Here is a 21,953-nt window from a genome sequence, read left to right as displayed (position 1 = left end):
ATGTGATGCACCATCAATAACTCACACTGAGACGTAAGGCGAGATATCGGCTTTTATTGACTGGAAGAAGGAACCAGGAGTGAGTGTCCATCATACTATGTCCTGGAGACTGAGGCTGAGCGTCAGGCCTCAGATCGCCTTTATACAGGGGCCTTTGGGAGGAGCCACAGGAGCAGTCAGCAGGGGGCGTGTCCAGACAGGCACATAGTTCACCACAGCATGTGACAAAAAAAAGCTATTCTTTAACTTTTCATAAACACTGGATGAAATAACTCAATTCAAAATGAATAACTGATGTGGCTTGACTTTATTATTAGTTTCAGTCTCTAGGATATTTTTCTTATCTTCTGTCCAGAAATAAGTGATACACACTACAAAAAATACTAGGAATCCATTCCTTGTTTCAGTTTAAGTCATCTTAACTGAAAAGTGATTTAAGGGGAACATGAGGAGGAACTTCTTCAGTGAGCAGGTGGTGAGAGTGTGGTGGAGGCGGATTTGATTGCCACATCTAAGAGCAGTTTGGATAGGAAGGGTATGGAAGGCTACGGTCCAGGGTCAGTTTGATGTGACTGGGCAGAATAATAGTTGAGCATAGACTAGAATGGCCAAATGGTCTGTTTCTGTGCTGTAGTGTTCTATGACTCTAGTTTGGAGGAAACATTAAATGCTTGAGGGTGTAACATGCACATATTGAAACTTGGTTTTAATGATAAATCTGCAGTCCCTAATTTTGTGGTGGACAAAACTTCCTGAAGTAGTTGAAGAAACAATTGTCAAGTTGCATTTGCAAATCTCTTCACACTGACTGAGCAACTGATTTTCAACAGTTACAGGAAATCCATTTGTTTTGTAGAATGATTGCTTGCAAAACAAAAACCACACATTAAAGAGACACTTTCAATTTACGGTTTAATTTCTGACTGGTTTACAAAGAATAACTCCAATGCCAAAGCAAAACACCATTTTAACACAAACATACTCTCGACAATGTATTTGTTTATATAGCATCTCTTCCCTTTCTAAAAATCTAATCCAGAAGATGGTTTCAGGATTTACTGACAACAGTTTTTCTTTACGGAGTATGAATAGTTCTAGACGCATGTGTAAATTCATTCAGAGTTGGGTGGGGTGGAAATAAAAGGCGGAGGATCAGTAACCTGGGTGATTCAATTCATATTGACCAAATGTTTAATTTTTCTAATAGTAAGACAACCCTAATAATAATTGATCAATAATATTTTATCTATGAATGGATAGAAAATTATTCATTGTTAAGAAAGATTGTGCTGCTGATGATAAAAATGACTAATAGCACGTAATTTACTGGCAGAACATCCAAATGTATGGAACGTTTGAAACTGGCTGACTGTTTGGTAATCCACCACCCAATTGTGGATGTTCAATGGATAACAGTTTGGAGAGAAAAATCACCTGTGCTCCAAGCAGCAATTTCTAAATGTACTATCAGTCAAATGGCAATAAAAATCACGTTATTTTCTTTTTTTTTTAACGTTTGATAACCCTGAGCACCACAATCCAGCTTTCACTTAATGCACTGGATTAGTCAAAGAAGAAAAATAAAATAAAATCTCATACACAGCTAGTAAGCCATTTTAGAATCTAAAGTCCTACAGCATTAGCATTGCAAAAAAGCCTAAACAAAGTGAATAACACATATTGGACATAGGTAATATTTATCAGAACTGTGCTACTGTTTAACGAAGTTTGTGAAATGCGTTGCTTGATCTTTGGTACACAGCACTAAAAAAAGCCACCATTAAACCTGGTTTACAGGCGGCTAGAATTCCAGCTCATGGCAACTTGTTCCCTTCCTAACACCCTGCAAAGATCTTAATAATACAACTGGGAGTTGACAATCTGCTATTCAGAACAATGAGGTAGGTGTAGAATAGAATATTCCCTTCTTTGGTACAACAATATAAAATAAAAAACAACAGTGATTGGTGAAAATAAATGCTTCACAAGTGGCTTTACAATAAAAATACAAATTAAATAAAATGACTTCTATGAGGTATATTATGAGCATCTCTCTTTTTTTTCCCATTCTCATTAAATGTTAATTAGAAGATTCACGAGGTATTCGGCTGCATCTGTGAATAGCAAATGGACAGGGATAGAGGCAGAGGTTGCCATTTGAGTACATCAGAAGTCAAGGAACAGAAAAAAATCAATATAACAGCAAGATGCTTCTTTCAGAGTAAATTCTATAGGCTTGACAAGCCTTTGCAATGAGTTGTTAGGTTCTGACAGCATTAATTTGCACAGACACACCTCCACCTCCCCCTTGACTCCATTCAACAGCCTGGGTCAGTGCATCACTGTCAACATTATCATCTGGCCCTATTCAATAAAGCCACTTAATTGATAAAACTGCCCCTGCTGTTTTTTTTCTTTCTTTTTGTGCACTTAATCATAAATCTCCATACTATCACTGCACAGGGACAGGCGTGCAGCCATCATTGTGAACAACAGGACGTGGATGATAAGACAGAATTGATCCCTGTAACACAGTTGTAGCTTTGTAAAAGGTCAGGCCCCAGATGTATTCCCAAGATTCTTGCCTGATGTGGCAATTTCCTTTTGAGATCCGGCACCATATGAACAATCCCTAAGCTGTTTTCTCTCACTGTGGCCTTACGAAGAAGCAACTTCCTTCAGTGATTCTCATTTGCTCACACACCTCTTAAAAACTGTTCCCTTTCCCCAATATTGCAATGTGCTCATTCGTACATTTACGTATATTTTGTCATTTTATTCAGCCCTGTGATATGATGCCATATATCCTGATAAGCTATTTCTCTCTTTGGTAAAAGCTGAGTTACAGTATATGGTACTAGTTCTTTTTCCTGAAACAACTGATTGTTAAAACAAAGTAATCAATTCCCTTAGGTCACGAAGCATTATTAAGATGTACTGTAAGTGTAATTAAGCCATATCCCTTTTTATGCCCTTCCTTTTTGGCCTCACCTAATAAATCTTCCAAAAATCGAACCCCTCTGCAGAACACAACAAAAACTAGTTTTACATGGAAAAGTGCGTCCAGCCAAATGGTCATCCACAATCTCATCACCATCTTCATTGAAGAGTCTATGGTTGGGTGGATGTCCATCTGAAAATATAAGTGTTGACTCACTTACAGAAAGCAACAGATTTACGCAAGTTAAAATCACTGATTTTGTTTTTTTACATAAAATTAAGTGGCGTTCAGTCCGACAGTGATTAACTGTACAATATAGTAAATGTGACCCTCATGCATAATTGAGTTTGTTTCCATCACTTCACCTGCAAAGTTACCAATATCCGTGTTGCAAACTTTCCTTGCAAAAAAACACACTCTCAAAAAAACACCAGAGTCTTCAGGGACTGTCTCATGTGGTCTGCTGTCCGTAGGCGAGGCTTCATGGTGCAGAACTACTTGGAGTGTGACTATGAGATGAGGAGGAAGAAGGCTGGGCTTGTGGTGCTATTGCGGGACTAGACATGCCCTGAGAACTGCTGCTGTTGCCGTTGCTGCCGGACATCACAGGGATGACTGGCCTTCTTGCGAACAGAACACCTGCAGGAAGAGGAAGAAATGGTAAATGCAAAGGCAATAATATTCAAAGTGCATGCACAGGTCTATGAGAATAGACCTGGAAATAAAAGAGTTAACAAACGAGGTGTGCCTGATGTCTCTGGGCCTGAACTCAATGGAGTTTAGAAGAACGAGGGGGATCTCACTGAAGCATATTGAAAGGCCTAGATTAGAGTGGATGTGGAGAAGATGTTTCCTACAGTGGGAGAGTCTGGGACCAGAGGCACAGCCTCAGAATACAAGGATATCCCTTTAGAACAGAGATGAGGAGGAAGTTCTTCAGCCATGGGTTGGTGAATCTGTGGAAGTAATTGTTACAGATGGCCTTGGAGGCCAAATCATTGGTTGATAGGTTCTTGATTAATAAGGGCATCAAAGGTTATGGGGAGAAGGCGGGAAAATGGGATTGAGAAGGAATATAGATCACCCATGTTCAAATGTTGGAGCAGACTCTATGAGCTGAATGTCCTAAATCTGCTCCTCTGTCTTATAGTCTTATGGTCACTAACATACACCTCTGAAGTTCAAGTATATACAACTTAACTTCTGCCCGTTCCAAAGTTCTGATCAAATACAAGTGATAAAATATTGTTGAGGCTTAATATGGAGTACTGTGTTCAGTTTCGGTTACCTACCTGTAGGAAAGCTAGCAATAAGCTGGAAAGAGTGCAGAGAAAATTTACAATGATTCCCTTGGATTGAGGACCAGAGTGACATGGAAAGATAGGTTAGGACTTATATTCACTGGAGGCACAGGAGAACGAAGGGAGATATACAACATTATGAGGGTGCAGAGAGGGTGAAATCATGCAGACCTTTTCCCCAGGGTTTGGGTGAGACTAGAACTAAATCACAGGCTTAGGCTGAAGGGGGAAAGCTGAAATAGTGCAGGGGAATCGGAGGAGGAACTTCTTCGCTTAGCGGGTGTTGTGAGTGTGGAAAGGGCTGTCAATGGAAGTGATAGATATGAAGTCAATGGTAACATTTAATAAAAGTTTGGATAGGTACATAAATGAGATGTATCACAGGTTATATTCCAGGTACAGGTAGATTGGATTAGACAGTAGTCCAGGCTGGCAAGGACTTGAGCTGAGAAGCATGCTTCTGAGCTATAGTCTCAGAAGTCTATGACTCCAACAAGTTACAGGAAAGACCTTAAATAGTCTTACAGTAAACAAGAATTTCTTTTGCAAGTTCCCCAAACTTCCAAGGCTGTTTATTGAACTTCATCTAGCTCTTTTGTAAAGGTCACTTGTATTTTGTATCTTGTGGCCATTAGTACCAAAAAATTTCAATTGTAAGGCATTAATCTGCATATTTAAACAGACACTTGCCAATTTATAAGCACAAGAGTTTCTGCAGATACTAGAAATCCAGAGTAGCACACACAAAATGCTGGGGAATGCAACTGATCAAGCAGTATCTATGGAGAGGAATAATGTGTTGGTGTTTTGGTCCAAATGAATGGCACCAATGCATTTACTGGCCCCTTTCAATGTCCCTCAAAGCCTTGATTTTCATTTGGCTGACTGACACCAAAGCAAGGGTTTTGTAAATGACTCAGTGATTTAATAGATCTATGGAAATCAATTCTTCTGATGGAGTGAATCCAGAATATGGGAGAAAGGGCAAGGTGGTGGAATAATCAGAGTTTTGCTACTCAACATTAAGATGAGAAAATAATTTAGCTAAAACCTAGAATATGTTACTCAAAATAGCTGAAGATTTTTCATGAGATTACATTTTCAAAATTAAAATCATTAGATTTTTTTCAATAAGGCACCAATGGATGTAGATCAAGGGTAATAACTGCAATTTCCTTCGTTTAATATTGAAGTAACAAAATAACAACAAAGGCTTAAAGGGGTGAACAGCTAAAATTTGATGTGATAATAAGCTATCACACAGTCTAATGTGCTGCAATTTTTGATGTCTACCTAAAAAACTGACTATTATTGTGATATTGGACCGCAATATCATTCATTGACTCATTATATGCCCTATTATATGACATGGGCGGTTATAGTCTTGACCATGATTGTTCTTGGCAATTTTTTTTACAAAAGTGGTTTGCCATTGCATTTTTCTGGGCAGTGTCTTTACAAGACAGCTGACCCCAATCATTATCAATACTCTTCAGAGACCGTCTGCCTGGCGTCAGTGGTCATATAACCAAGGCTTGGGATATGTACTAACTGCTCATATGACCATCCACCATGCCTTCACATGTCCCTGATCAGGGATTAAGCAGGTACTACACCTTGCCCAAGGGTGACCTGCAGGCTAGCAGAGACATATCTTCACACTGCAGAGACATATCTTCACACTGCCACCCCTAAGTGGCAGTAATCATCCTAAAAATATATAGAGATCATTGCAGGGGATACCCACAGCAAAATAACTCTTGAAATGTGTATGGAGAATAGAATGTAAAAGAAAAAAATAATTTCAATTTAATTGAAAGGCTATGAAGGCTATTGTTTATGTATGGTGATTGTCCTATAGTGGTGGGGGTATTATGTGAAATGAGCACAGTACATTCAGCACACAAAATAATATCAACAGATGAAAAAAGTACTCTGTAGTACTTATGCATTTATGTAGTACTTGCATTTATGGGATTTAGGTAATTATTCAATTGTATTACTGTTATTGGAACTGTCATGGGGCAGGAAGTGAAGTAATGGCTTAATTCTGCTCTTATGGTAAAGTTCATTGCTGTAGCTTGTTATCATAACCATTTTTCAGGACTTTACAATCTTTCCATAATTTCCATCTGAACAAAATATTGCACAACAAGTCTATTACTAAAATACTAATCATTGGGAATGGGGCTGACAGAGCCAAAGGTGATAGAGATCAGAATGTTTGTGGGAGGTACACAGTGCAAAAGTCTTAGGCACATACAGAGGGTATATCTATATAGCTAGGGTGACTAAGACTTTCGCATAACGTGGATTTGTCAATGTGGAGCAGAGATCACGTTTGTAAATCTGGCGGGAGCAACTGTAGTTGGGAAGGGTAAGGGTGGAGTGCTGCAGGAAGGATTGGGACAGGTGGCAGAGAAGGAGAACCAGAGGCATAGGTATTGTGAGTGCTGACATACCCAGCCCTGAGTCACCAGGCAACGTCACTTGATTCCAAACGATTGGTTTATTGATCATTCCGGAATGCGTCTCTGGTGCTTCCCACCTGTGATTCCCCTCTTCCAGTCCCCTTCCCACTCTCAGTTCACAATAGAGACCCATGTCAGAATCAGGTTTATGATCCCTCACGTATATCAAGAATTTTTTTTGGGGTAGCAGTACAATACAATACATAAAATTAACGACAGCACTGTGCTGTGTTTAAGTCTTAGGCATCATAGCTATCTATATATGCCTAAGACTTCCTCACAGTACTTTAAGTCTAGTGATAGGGGAAGCCTGAAGGGTGTGTGCAGCAGAAATGAAGGAATGACCATCTTCTGGTGCAAAGAAATCCATGAGATCCTGAAACTTGTGTATATGGAGGGCAAAAATACTCAAGTAATTTTTAAGAATGCAAGAACTTCTTAAGAGTTGTTCCTGTCCATTAGATAAAGCCACTATCTGGCTCATCTTTCTTCGAAAGGTACAGTACCTGAAATTTTAGTAATAGACTTGTTGTGCAAGATTTTGTTCAGATGGAAATTATGGAAAGATTGTAAAGTCCTGAAAAGTGGTTATGATAACAAGCTACAGCAATGAACTTTACCATAAGAGCAGAATTAAGCTATTCAGCCCATCAAGTCCGCTCCACCATCATGACTGATATATTTTCCCTCTCAATTCCATTCTCCTGCCAACTCCACATAACCTTTGATGCCATTACTGAAGTGGTTTGCCACTGCCTTTTTCTGGGCAGTGTCTTTACAAGACATGTGACCCCAGCCATTATCCATACCCTTCAGAGATTGTGTGCCTGGTGTCACTGGTCACATAACTATGCTATATGACAAACAAAAGAAAATCTGCAGATGCTAGAACTCAAAGTGACACACAGAAAATTCCAGAGGAACTCAGCAGCCCAGGCAGCGTCTATGGAAGTGAGTAAACGGTCGACATTTCAGGTTTCATCAGGACCTGTGATATGCACCAGCTGCTCATTCGACCATCCTCCACCAGCTGCCATGGCTTGATCGGGCTACACCTTGCTCAAAGGTGACTTGCAGGCTAGCAGAGGGAAGGGGTGCCTTACATCTCCTTTGGCACAGACATATCTCCACCCCACCACCCTAAGTAGCAAAATCAACCATATAAGTAATGGGGTGCATTCCTCCATACAGTGAAACTGACTTCATTTGGCAAAGTAGTTGCTTTTTCTTACCATTTCTTACTATCTTCTTAAAGGCAGTAAATTAAAATTCCTAAACAGCCTTATACATCATCATTGCAAACTACTTGAATCAATACAATCCTTTTATATGATACTTGAATCATCTGGAAGTATCTAGTAGGAGCTATATTATGACTGAAAGTGCCATAATATTTACTAATGGGATAGTAACATGCCAGCACTATTGTAGCTCAATATGGGATCAGACCCTGAATGTTAGTATAAGTGCTTACTGGAGCTGCATAGAGTACGCAGGTTTCCTTCTAAGCATTACATCAGATGAAACTGGAAGCAGAAACAGAATAAAGCTACTCCATTCCAATGTGTAGCTTTCATAAGCTCTAAAAAATGAAACTAAATGGAGAACATGGCTATGATTTGGATTTGGGTTTGCAGTCACAGAGAATTGAATTATTTCAGTTTCTGATCTCAGGACTTTGGATTTGATACTTTACATCAGAAAACATTAGAAAATTAAGCCTATGAACGTCAGGTAATGCTGCTTCAAGCCCACTGCACAGTACAGATGCAGTTCTCTTCAATTTTCTCCGCAGCCTGATAAACAGAACATCTGGCTGATGGAAACTTAGCTAGACAAGAACAATGTGGTCAGCATAATGTTATTGCTGCGCCTTTGACCCGTGCTCAGTTCCTCCGCAGTCTGCATGTTCTCCACGTGGCCGTGAGGGCTTCCTCTTAGTCCTCCAGTCTCCTCCCACATTGCGAGCAGATTGTCAGTTAACTGGTCTCATAGGTCTAATAGGGCAGACTGAGTTCTCTGCGACAGGTGGACCTGTTACTGTGCTGTCTTTCTAAATGAAATGAAGTATACCATAGTCTCAGAATAAATGGGCAGTTTTTGATGTCATTTCCTTTGAGCACTGTGGATGAGAGTGAACATTAGATATAGTTGGCCTAAAGATTTGAACTTCTATAACTTCAGGATTTGCTAAAGACCTCATAACCAATGAAAGAGATTTAAAAGATTGTCACTGCTATGGGAAGAGACACCACTAATTTGTACCTGGCAAGGTCACCACAACAGTAAAGGTCACTAAATCTATTTAGTGAAGATGGTTGGGTGACAAAAGTGGGGCGAGCTATTAGGGAAACTTGCACTGTTTTTCTTCACAGTTTCAAGAAACATTACATTCCACTGGCAGGATAAATGAGGCCTCAAATTACAATCCCCTTTGAAATATGCACCTTGGACAAGAAGGACTTGGAGCAGTCCACAGGAGTGTCAGTCTCATGGACAGGTCATTCATAACAGAGAGATAAGCAATGACATATGCTGACAGGAAGCAGTGGATCCACGTGTCATGTAGTTAGGCAGGAGTCTGTTTTGGAGTGATTGTCATCCATCTCATCTGTTTGTAAAAGCCATAAAAATGGCATCAGATAAAGATTATAGTTTTAAAGATTTAGTTTATTTGACACATACATCAAAACGTCGAAACAGACAGCGAAATGTAGTCATTTACGCCGATGACCAGCGCAGTCCAGGAATGTGCTGGGGGCAGCCTGCATGTGCTGTCATGTTTCTGCTGCCAGCATAAACTGCCCACAGCTCACTAAACCTTTCGAATCCTTACGTCTTTGGAATATGGGAGAAAACCGGAGCACCTAGCGGAAACCTAAACGGTCACAAGGGGAACGTACAAACCCCTTATAAAGAGTGGTGAGAATTGAACCCAGATTGCTGGCGCCTTAAAGCATTGTGCAAACAGCCATGCTATAATGGAGCGTAATACACCATCTGGTTCAAAACAGTATAAGTCAGATACAGTGTAATAGATGATTGAGTTGCCAAATAAAATGTTGGTATTTATAGCTAATGCCATTTCATATTCTTTATTAAAAGAATTGTAGCTGCATTTGGCTTTAGCAACTCCATTACAGATCCACTCCAATCAGGCACATCCACACCAGGACTACCAGTCTCAAAAACAAATACTTTCCTCAAGCAGAAAGGCTGATCAACACCTTCACCCACCCCTCCACACCACCCCCCCCACCCCATCTCCACTACTTTATCATTTCCTGTCAGTCATCTTATGAACAGACACTCCTGTAATAGTGTCACACTATCAAGAACACAGGAGATTGTGTAAATGCTGGAAATCCAGAGCAACATATGCAAAATGCTGGAGGAACTCAGCAGTTCAGGCCCATCTATGGAAGTGAATAAACAGTCGACACTTCAGGTTGAGACCCATTTTTCAGGACTGGAAAGGAAGGGAGAAGATCCCAGAATAAAAAGGTAGGAGAGAGGGGAAGGACAATCAACTAAAAGTGATAGGTCAAGTTAGGTGAACGGGAAGGTAAAGGGTTGGAGCAGAAGGAATCTGATAGTAGAGGAGAGTGGACCATGGGAAGAAGGAAAGCACAAGTGAGAGGTGATAGGCAGGTGAGGAGAATAGGTAAGAGGGCAGAGAGAAGGAGAAGGAAAAAAATTACCAGAAGTTGGTGAAATCAATGTTCATGTCATCAGGTTGGAGTCAGCCTAAACAGAATATGAGATGTTGCTCCTCCATGTTGAGTGTGGCCTCATCACGGAAAAAGAGAAGGCCATGGACTTACATGTCGAAACGGGAATGAGGACAGAAATTAAAATGGTTGACCACCCAGAAATTCTGCTTTTGGCAGATGGAGCGGACGTGTTTGACAAAGCGGTCCCCTAATTTACATCGGGTTGCACTGAGTAGAGGAGACCGTATTGGGAGCACTGGTCACAGTACATGAGCCCAACAGATTCACGGGTGGAATGTTACCTCACCTGGCAGGACTGTTTGGGACCCTGAATGGAGATAAGGGAGGAGGTGAATGGGCAGGTGGAGCATTTCTGTCACTTGCAGGAATATGTGCCAGGAAGGAGATTCGTGGAGAGGGACAAATGGACATGTGATTCATAGAGGAAGCAATATCCATGGAAAGCGGAGAGTGAATGGGAGGTAAAAACATGATAGGCTCCCTTTGAAGATGTCAGAAGTTATGGAGAATGCTGTGTTGGATGCAGAGGTTCATGGGGTGGTAGCTGAGGAGAAGAAGGACTCTTCCCCTGTTAAGGCAATGGGAAATGAAGGAGTTGCAGGTGAGGGCAGCATCAAGGGTGAAGCAAGAGAAACTGAAGAAGGAGAACATCTCTGATGTTCTGGAAAGGAAAGCCTCATCCTAGGAACAGATGTGGCAGAGACAAAGGAACTGAGAAAAGGGAATAGCAGTTTTACAGAAGACATGATGGGAAGAGGTATCCAAGATAGCTGTGGCATTTGGTAGGTTTATTAAAGATGGCGGTAGACAGTTTGTTTTCAAAATTGGAAACAGGGAAATAGAGAAAGGGAAGGGAGGTGTCACAACTGGACCAGTGAATTTGAAGGCAGGGTAAAAGTTGGGAGCAAAGTTGGTGAAATTGATGAGCTCAGCAAGGACGCATGAAGCAACACCAATTCAGTCATCAATATAGCACAGGAAGAATTGGGGAGCATTACCAGGGAAGGCTCAGAACACGGACTGTTCTACACTGCCAATGAAAATGCAAGCATAGCTGGGGCCCATGAGGATGCCCCCTCAAGCTTGGAGAAAGTGGGAGGAGCTGAAGGAGAAATTGCTGAGGGTGAGAACCAGTTCTGTCAGATGGAAGAGGGTGGTAGTAGAGGGAAAACTGTTTGGGTCTTCTATTGAGAAAGAAGCAAAGAACTTTAAGGCCTTCTTGGTAGTGGATAGAAATGCATAAAAGCTGGATATGCACTTTGAAAATGAGGACACTTTCATTTGCATCAGGGGCAGAGAATTGGAAGTTTTTGAGGAGATGGAGAGCATGTGAAGTGCAATGAATGTAAGTGAGAAGGAACTGAACCAAGGCTGGTTGAAATCCTGGATTATGAGGAATATTGTGTCCCAGTCCAGGAAAAAAAAGAAGGCATGAATCAGGTACAGCCGGGATGAACTGAATCCCAGGAGGATTCTGGGATACAAAAATGCACTCGAGGAAAATCAGGAGGACAAAAATGGGGCATGAGACAACTTTGGCACTGATTATGGGGAATTCAGAGAGATTTTATAATTATATTAACCAGAGGGAGAATAGGGCCCCTCAAAAAACAAAAATGACTTCATTATGTGGAGCCACAGAAGATGGGTAAGGTCCTTAATGAGTATTTCTCTCTGTTATTACAGTGGAGAAAGGCATAAAGAGTTCAAAATTAGAAAATGTAAATGGAGAGGTCTTGGTGATGGTCAAGGAGGTGCCAGAGGTCTTAAAGGTATGAAGGTAGATAAATCTCCAGGGCCTGATCAGGTATATCTGAGAACTGTGCGAGGCTAGGGAAGAAACTCTAGCTGTGATATTGGCATCATTGTTTGCCATGTGACGTGAGAGTAGACTGGAGGTTAGCAAATGCCAAGCAATTATTTAAGAAAAGCAAAGAAGAAAAACATGGGAGTTAAAGGTCAGTAGGTCCAACATCTGTGATAGGTAAGTTACTGGAGAGGACTCTGAGGGATATGATATATGTCCATTTGGAAAGTCAGGGGTTGATAAGAGGTAGTCAGCTGATTTTGTGCATGAGAGATCATTTCTTATGCCTTGATTATGCTGAAGTGACCAAGAAAGCTGATGAGGGCAGGATAGTAGATGTTGTTTAATAGATTTCAGTAAGACTTTTGATAAAGTTCCATCTGGTAGGCTGATATGGGATGTTAGATCACATAGAATCCAAGGACAGCAGGCTGACTGGATACACAATTCATTTGATGATAAAAAGCTGAGGGTTAAGGTGGAACATTGTTCCTTAGACTGGAGGCCCATTGTCTAGAGGTTTGCCTCAGGGGTTGGTGCTGGGGCCACTTTTGTTTTTCATCTATATTAATGATCTGGATAAGAACGTACATGGTTAACATGGTTAGTAAGTCTGAAAGTGACACGAAAATAGGTAGTATTGCGGGCAATTATGACGGTCATCAAAGATTACAGGAGGACCCTAATCAGCTGAGTAGTGACGTGCTGCACTTTGTCAAGTCAAATCCAGGTAGGATTTTCACAGCAAATGGCAGGGCCCTGGGGAGTGCTGTAGAATAGAGGGTACAAGTATGTGATTCACTGAAAATAGAGTCACAGGTAGACAGGGTGGTGAAGAAGGCTTTTTAGCATGATTCCTTTCCGTTCGAGCATCAAGCACTATATAGAACTTGAGAGGATATGGTGAGGCCACACTTAGCACAGAGCATACAACATAGAAGTCTACAACACATCACAAGCCCTTCAGCCCACAATGTTGTGTTGACCATGCGACCTGTCTAATGAGTCCACAAACAGAGGCTACGTTGCATTTTATTTGTTTTTTCATTTACTTAGAGATACAGTGTGAAATAGGTCCTTTCAGCTCTTCGAGCCTCACCACCCAGTAACCTCGACAACCCTGATTTAATGCTCATATAACTCAGGACCAGTTCCAAAACCAGTTGTCTGGTAGTCTTCAGACTGGAGGAAATTGGAAGACTCAGAGAAAACTCACAAATTCCAAAAGGAGTACGTATCCTTACAGAGGATGCTGAGATTGACCCTCAAACACCAACACCCCGAGCTGTAACAGTATCATGCTAAATGCTACTGTGGTACCCTGAAATGCTGCTCCAAAATGTCAAGCTGCTTTCATTAAGTGATGATAACCAAATGGTATTACTTAATATTCTCTTATATTTGTTCTTCATTTAGTTTTAGTTTATGTCTATTCTTTTATTCTACTTATCACACTTTCTTTAAAAGTGTCTATTATCTGTAACATCTCTATGTTGTTATAGCTGGGCGGTATAGTAGCGTAAAGTACAGTCATGCAGAGGGGACTGTACAGTAGTGTAGAGGGGTCAGTGTATAAGATGATGAGAGGCATTGATCGTGTGGATAGTCAGAGGTTTTTTCCCAGGGCTGAAATAGCTAGCATGAGAGGGCACAGTTTTAAGGTGCTTGGAATTAGGTACAGAGGAGATGTCAGGGGTAATTTTTTTTTATGCAGAGAGTGGTGAATGCGTGGAATGGGCTGCCGGAGACGGTGGTGGAGGTGGATACGATAGAGTCTTTTAAAAGATTCCTGGATACGTACATGGAGCTCAGAAAAATTTAGGGCTATGTGTAACCCGAGGTAATTTCTAAGGTAAGGACATGTTCGCCCAGCTTTGTGGGCCTAAGGGCCTGTATTGTACTGTAGGTTTTTCTACATAGTACGGTAGTGTAGAAGGGTGGCATGGTCATGCAGTGGCTAGTGTAACACTTTACAGTGCCGGCAATCACTGCCGGGTCTGAATTCCTGCTACTGCCTGTAAAGAGTTTGCACATTCTCCCCATGATGGTCTGGAGATCCTCTTGGACATACATTTAGGGGTATCAAGTTTTGGCATTCAGTTAGCACCAGAAGCATGGTGACACTTGCAGGCTGCCCAGCACAGTCCTCACTGACTTGATTTGATGCATACCACATATTTGATTATTTGCTTCAATGTTTCGATATACATCATTATTATCAGTCTGTGCCATGCTGTATGACATGAGTGATCTGGTCTTATCCATGATCGTAACTGTCCTTGGCAAATTCTTCTACAGAAGTGGCTTGCCATTGCCTCCTTTTGGGCAGTGTAGTTACAAGAGGGGTGACCCCAGCCATTATCAAAACTCTTCAGAGATTGTCTGTCGGCATCAGTGGTCACATGACCAGGACTTGTGACAAGCGCCATCTGCTCGTACAACCATCCACTACCTGCTCCCATGGCTTGATGTGACCCTGATCAGGGGGCTATGCAGATGCTACACCTTGTCCAAGAGTGACCTGCAGGCTGGAGGAAGGAAGGAGCGCCATCCACCTCCTTTGTTAGGGGTGTATCTCTATCCTGCTACCCATGTTTCGATGTACATGCAACAGACAATCTTTATCTTTGTTACTTTCTTGCAGTTGTTCACTGCATATTATGGTGACCCTTGCAGCATTTTTAAAGGTCCCTTTATTAGTGTGACAGTTACCGAGCAGGTCAGGCAGCAGTCGTCCACAGATATTGCCAGACCCATTGGTTTCTTTCATTATCTTGTCCATTACTCCAGCTTCCAGCATCTACTGTTGCTTGTGACCACTCTATTAATGGTATGGGACCTGTATTTCTACATGTAAGATCCTCAACACCAGTATAAGAAGCAAACATGCCCATTACACAAAAACTTGATGAAGGGTCTTCGCCTGAAACATTGACTATTTACTGTTTTCCACAGGTGCAGCCTGATCTACTGAGTTCTTCCAGCAATTTGTGAGTGGAGTGTTGCTTGGATTTGCAGCATCTGCAGATTTTTTTTTTTGTCCTTGTGCTACCAGAACTTTTGGCTCATTGTGCAAATGTGCAAAGCAAAAAACAAGAATCCTAATTTGCTGCATGAAACTCCCTTGCAATACAAAATAATTGGGCAGGTTCACCTAAGCATAGAACAGGGTCTCTAATGGAAAATGTCTTGCTTAAAGAGAACAGCTAGTAAATGGCAACCAGTACAGTTATATCAAATGCCTCCCAACCATTTCAATGTCTGCAATATTTTCCGTATCTATGGTCTTTCTCACTACAAGCAGGTAGGTCAATTCCAAACCAGAACAAAATGCAAGTGCAGAAGAGAACAAGTTCAAAATACCTAAATCATGAGTATTTTAATTCCCCACTTTTGTCTTTGTGATAAGGGTTGGATACTGCCTGAGAAAAGCGGGAAGGAGTAGTTGGATCAGAATGATAAAATGATTAGTGCTCCAAGGAAGGCCATTTGACCCAGTGTGTAAAGTTGAAAGTTCAAAGGTATAAGGTTGTAAGTTTAAAGGTCAAATTAAAAAAAAAGATGTGGGATCGTTTCCATGTTGAGGTGGGTGAAGTCATCCACACTGGTAGTTGAAGAGTCATAACCATCCCTGAACCTGGTGGTGTGGGAACTAAAGAGTCCTCTACCTCCTTCCCGAGGGCAGCAGCAAGAAAAGACCATGGCCTGGATGGCGGGAGTCTTTGATGCTGCACCAATTGAATTGTTGTATACACCGATTCAGCCAGAACAGCTTACTAGTTAGAACCTTCTGGTCTTTATAACTATGCAAAACTTCTCATCGTAAATTTATCCAATTTGTAGAACATACATTACAGAAACAGGCCCTTCAGCGTACAATGTTGTACCAATAATTAAACCTGTAATTAAATGCCCAATTAATCCTTTTTTGGCCACAAAAAATACGTGTCCATATTTGTTTTTATTGTTACTTACAGTAATTATTATGGCTTGCACTATACTCCTGCCACAAAACAACAAATTTCATGGAAAACAGTATGTCAGTCATAATAAACATGATTCTGAGGCTCAATAATATGGATCAGAAACCAGTATATGAAATAATACAGGTAGATAGGGTCGTAAAGGAAGCTTTGGGCACATTGGCGTTCATAAAAACACACACAAAACACTGGTGACACTCAATAGGCCAGGCAGCATCAATGGACAAAAGAGTACAGTTGCTATTTCGGGCCATGATTCTTCAGCGTGACCTTCGTAGATCAAAGAATTGAGTACAGGTGTTGGGATGTTGTATTGAAGCTGCTGAAGATATTGGTGGGCCCTTATTTGGAGTATTGTGTGCAGTTTTGGTCACTTACATACAGGATGGATGCAAATAAGATTGAAAGACTACAGAGAGATTTTACAAGGATGTTGCCAGGTCTGGAGGGCCTGTGTTATAAGGAAAGATTAAATAGGTTAAAACTTTATTCCCTAGAATGTAGAAGATTGATGGGTGAGCTGATAGAGGTTTACAAAAGTATGAGGGGTAAAGACAGGGTAAATGGCAAGCAGGCTTTTTCCACTGAGATTTGGTGAGACTACAACCAGGTGTTATGTATTAAGGATGAAAAGTGAAATCTTTAATCTGAAATCTTTAAGGGGAACATGAGGGAAAACTTCTTCAGTCAGAGGGTGGAACTAGCTGCCAGTACAAGTGATGGATGCAACTTTGATTTTAACCTTTAAGCGACGTTTGGATAGGTACGTGGATGGGAGGGATATGGAGGAGGGCTATAGTCAAGGTTGATGTTGATGGCACTTGGCTGTGTAAATGGTTTAGCATGGATTAGATGGGCCTAAGGGACGATTTCTGTGCTGCCATTATTTTTATAGTACTGCTATCAGTCTTTGCAGGAGTGATTGCATAGTTATCATCATCATCATTTTTTCCCCAAGTATTTCCTAATGTCCAGGGTAAAATAGTTGGATTGCAAGAATTAATTAGCTGGTAAAAAGACCCTTGAAATATTCAGGAGGTTTGCTTTTCAGTTTTAGCTGATTTCACTACAGCACACAATAAACTTATTGCTCCTGCGGGTTACAGATACTGATTGCACTATGCAGTCGCAGGCTCATCTCCTGTGGGGAACGTCTGCTGAAATGTCTCAAGCACACATTGACGAGTTAAAACTAGTTAAACTAACAGGAGTAGTACCGTGAAAGCAGACAAATTAAATAGCAACACAGCTGTTCCCAAAACAAAAAGACTGATAACCACTGATTGTTCTTGGATTCTGAACTGCGGAAGGTGAGGGAAGTTGAAGAGCCTATGATACTATTATTGGAGATGAGTTATTTAAAATTAATCCAGGATGTATTGAATCAAGAATAGTAGTATAACAATGACTCAGATAATAAATATACAGAAAATACAAGACAACTGTAATGCTTTGGACATGTCTGGAAATTGAAACACCTGGACAGACTTTGTGACAAGGACACATGGAACAAGGAACTGGGGAAGAGAGTCTTTCACTTTCTAGCACCTGTAGGGAGTTCAAACATGTTTTACTTCTTATCAGGTACTTTTGACATGTTGAAATTTTGCAATATAAGAAATGTGGCAATTAATATTTTTTTGCAAGTTTCAATGTGATAATTGCAAGACAATCTGCAAAGTTCAAAGTTCAAAATACATTTATTACTGCCTGCAACCTTGAGATTTGTCTCCTTACAGCCAGCCACAAAACAAAGAAACTTGTTGGAACCCATTACAAAGGAACACTGTCAAACACCCAATGTGCAAAAGAAAAGAAAAAATCATGCAAACAATAAAAAGTAAGAAATAGCATTCAGAACTAAAGTTCATGAAAGTGAATTCATAACCACGAAGTCAGTCAACCCTGCAGCTGGTCAATGAATCTGTTACCATATAACCAGATAACCATATAACAATTAAAGCACGGAAACAGGCCATCTCAGCCCTTCTAGTCCATGCCGAACACTTACTCTCACCTAGTCCCACTGACCCACAGTCAGCCCATAACCCGCCATTCCTTTCCTGTCCATACACCTATCCAATTTGACTTTAAATGACAATACCGAACCTGCCTCTACCACTTCTACTGGAAGCTCGTTCCACACAGCTACCACTCTCTGAGTAAAGTAATTCCCTCTCGCGTCACCCCTAAACTTTTGCCCCTTAATTCTCAACTTGTGTCCTCTTGTTTGAACCTCCTCTACTCTCAATGGAAAAAGCCTATCCACGTCAACTCTATCTATCCCCCTCATAATTTTAAGTACCTCTATCAAGTCCCCCTTCAACGTTCCAAAGAATAAAGACCTAACTGGTTCAACCTTTCCCTGTAACTTAGGTGCCAAAATCCAGGTAACATTCTAGTCTAGTAAATCTTCTCTGTACTCTCTCTATTTTGGTGACATCTTTCCTTTAATTCGGTGACCAGAACAGTACACAATACTCCAAATTCGGCCTCACCAATGCTGTACATTACATCCCAACTTCTATGTAACATTACATCCCAACTTCTATGCTCAATGATCTGATTTATAAAGACAAGCATTCCAAAAGCTTTCTTCACCACCCTATCCACATGAGATTCCGCCTTCAGGGAACTACATACCATTATTCCTAGATCACTCTGTTCTACTGCATTCTTCAATGCCCTACCATTTACCATGTATGTCCTATTTGGATTATTCCTACCAAAATGTAGCACCTCACACTTATCAGAATTAAACTCCATCGACCATTGTTCAGCCCACTCTTCTAAGGGGCCTAAATCTCTGTGCAAGCTCTGAAAACCTACTTCATTAGCCACAACACCACCTATCTTAGTATCATCTGCGTACTTACTAATCCAATTTACCAGCCAATCATCTAGATCATTAATGTATATGACAAACAGCATTGGACCCAGTACAGATCCCTGAGGCACACCACTAGTCACCGGACTCCAACCTGACAAACAGTTATCCACCACTACTCTCTAGCATTTCCCATCCAGTCACTGATGAATCCATTTTACTACTTCAATATTAATACTCAACGATTGAACCTTCCTACCTAACCTTCGGTGAGGAACCTTGTCAAAGGCCTTACTGAAGTCCATGTAGACAACATCCACTGCTTTACCCTCGTCAACTTTCCTCGTAACCTCTTCAAAAAATTCAATAAGATTTGTCAAACATGACCTTCCACGCACAAATCCATGTTAACTGTTCCTAATCAGACCCTGTCTATCCAGATAATTTCTAATACCATCTCTAAGAATACTTTCCATTAATTTACCCACCACTGACGTCAAATTGACAGGCCTATAATTGCTAGATTTACTCTTAGAATCCTTTTTAAACAATGGAACAATATGAGCAACAAACCAATCCTCTGGCACCATCCCTGTTTCTAATGACATTTGAAATATTTCTGTCAGAGCCCCTGCTATTTCTACACTAACTTCCCTCAAGGTCCTAGGGAATATCCTGACAGGACTCTGGAGATTTATCCACTTTTATATTCCTTAACAGCGCCAGTACTTCATCCTCTTTAATCGTCATAGTTTCCATAACTTCCCTACTTGTTTCCCTTACCTTACACAAATATTCTTTTCCTTAGTAAATACAGAAGAAAAGAAATTGTTCAAAATCTTCCCCACCTCTTTTGGCTCCATACATAGCTGTCCACTCTGATTCTCTAAGGGACCAATTTTATCCCTCACTATCCTTTTGCTACTAATATAACTGTAGAAACTCTTTGAATTTATTTTCACCTTACTTGCCAAAGCAACCTTGTATCTTCTTTTAGCTTTTTGAATTTCTTTCTTAAGATTCTTCTTATGTTCTTTATATTCCTCGAACACCTCACTTACTCCATGCTACCTATATATATTGTAGATATCTCTCTTTTTCTGAATCAAGTTTCCAATATCCCTTGAAAACCATGGCTCTCTCAAACTTTTAACCTTTCCTTTCAACCTAACAGGAACATAAAGATTCTGTACCCTCAAAATGTCACCTTTAAATGACCTCCATTTCTCTATTACATCCTTCCCATAAAACAAATTGTCCCAATCCACTCCTTCTAAATCCTTTCGCATCTCCTCAAAGTTAGCCTTTCTCCAATCAAAAATCTCAACCCTGGGTCCAGTTCTATCCTTCTCCATAATTATATTGAAACTAATGGCATTGTGATCACTGGACCCAAAGTGCTCCCCAACACATACCTCCATGATCTGACCTATTTCATTCCCTAACAGAAGATCCAACACTGCCCCTTCTCTAGTCGGTACCTCTATGTACTGCTGCAAAAAACTATCCTGGACATATTTTACAAACTCTAACCCATCCATTCCTTTTACAGTATGGGCTTCCAGTCTATGTGTGGAAAATTAAAATCTCCCACAATCACAACCCTGTGCCTACTACAAATATCTGCTATCTCCTTGCAAATTTGCTCCTCCAATTCTCGCTCCCCATTAGGTGGTCCATAATACTCCCTATAAGTGGTACTACACTTTTCCCATTCCTCAGTTCCACCTAAATAGCCTCCCTAGACGATTCCTGCCAGAGCACCGCTGTAATATTTTCTCTGACAAGCAAAGCAACACTTCCCTCTCTTGTCCCTCTGATTCTATCACACCTGAAGCAATGAAAACCAGGAATATTTAGTTGCCAATCACACCCCTCCTGCAACCATGTTTCACTAATAACTACAACATCATATTTCCAGGTATTAATCCATGCTCTAAGCTCATCCACCTTTCTTACAATACTCCTGGCATTAAAATAAATGCATTTAAGAAATTCTCCACCTCTTCCTCTCTGTTTATCTCTAACAGTACAAACAACTTTACTGTCTTCTTTTTCTTCCTTCTCCCATACATCTGTTCCTACACTCTGGTTCCTGTCCCCCTCACATCTAGTTTAAATCCACTGCAGCCGCTCCAGCAAACCAACCTGAAAGAATATTTGTCCCCCTCCAGTTCAGATGTAAACCGTCCCACTGGAACAGGTCCCACCTTCCCTGGAAAACTGCTCAATTATCTATAAATCTGAAGCCCTCCCTCCTGCACCATGTCTTCAACCACGTGTTGATCTGTGCTATCTTACTATTTCTAAACCCACCTGCACGTGGCACTGGTATCAATCCTGGGATTGCTATCCTGGAGGTCCTGTCCTTTAACTTGGCGCCTAGCTCCCTAAACTCACCTTTCAAGACCCGTCACTCTTCTTATCTATGTCATTGGTCCCTACATGGACGACAACATCTGGCTGCTCACCCTCCCTCTTGAGAATACTGAGAACTCGATCCGTGATGTTGCGGACCCTGACCGTCCGGGATTCTTGATCTCTTCCACAAAACCTCTTATCTGTCCCCTATTGAATCCTCTATCACTACTGCTCTCCTCTTTTCCCTCCTTCCCTTCTGAGCTGAGGGACCAGTCTCGGTGCCAGAGACGCAACCACTGCAACTTGTCCCTGGTAGGTCGTCCCCACCAACAGTATCCAAAACAGTATACTTATTGCTGATGGGAACGGCCACAGGGGTGCTCTGCTCTTCCTGTCTATTCCCCTTCCCTCTCCTGACGGTCACCCAGCTGTCTCCTGACTCTTAGGAGTGACTATCTCCCTGAAGCTCTGATTTAATTCTGCCTCTGCCTCCCGAATGATCCGGAGGTCATCCAGCTCCAGTTCCCT

General features: G+C 41.1%; 1 protein-coding gene across 7 annotated transcripts in view; it reads right to left on the bottom strand.

Annotated features, from left to right (window-relative positions):
- Positions 1–898: 898 nt before the first annotated feature.
- The window catches only part of arid3c (AT rich interactive domain 3C (BRIGHT-like)), a 535,055-nt gene continuing 514,000 nt past the window's right edge, over positions 899–21,953 (bottom strand). For all 7 annotated transcript variants that reach the window (XM_059989582.1, XM_059989584.1, XM_059989581.1 and 4 more), the window contains exon 8: positions 899–3,580. In XM_059989582.1, the coding sequence (XP_059845565.1) occupies positions 3,423–3,580 (158 nt within the window). In that variant the 3' untranslated portion in view covers positions 899–3,422. The remainder of the gene's footprint in view (positions 3,581–21,953) is intronic.

The sequence above is a fragment of the Hypanus sabinus genome, chromosome 14 (genome assembly GCF_030144855.1).
Source record: "Hypanus sabinus isolate sHypSab1 chromosome 14, sHypSab1.hap1, whole genome shotgun sequence".
In the NCBI taxonomy this organism is placed as follows: Eukaryota; Metazoa; Chordata; class Chondrichthyes; order Myliobatiformes; family Dasyatidae; genus Hypanus; species Hypanus sabinus.
This window is presented reverse-complemented; position numbering and strand designations above follow the sequence as displayed.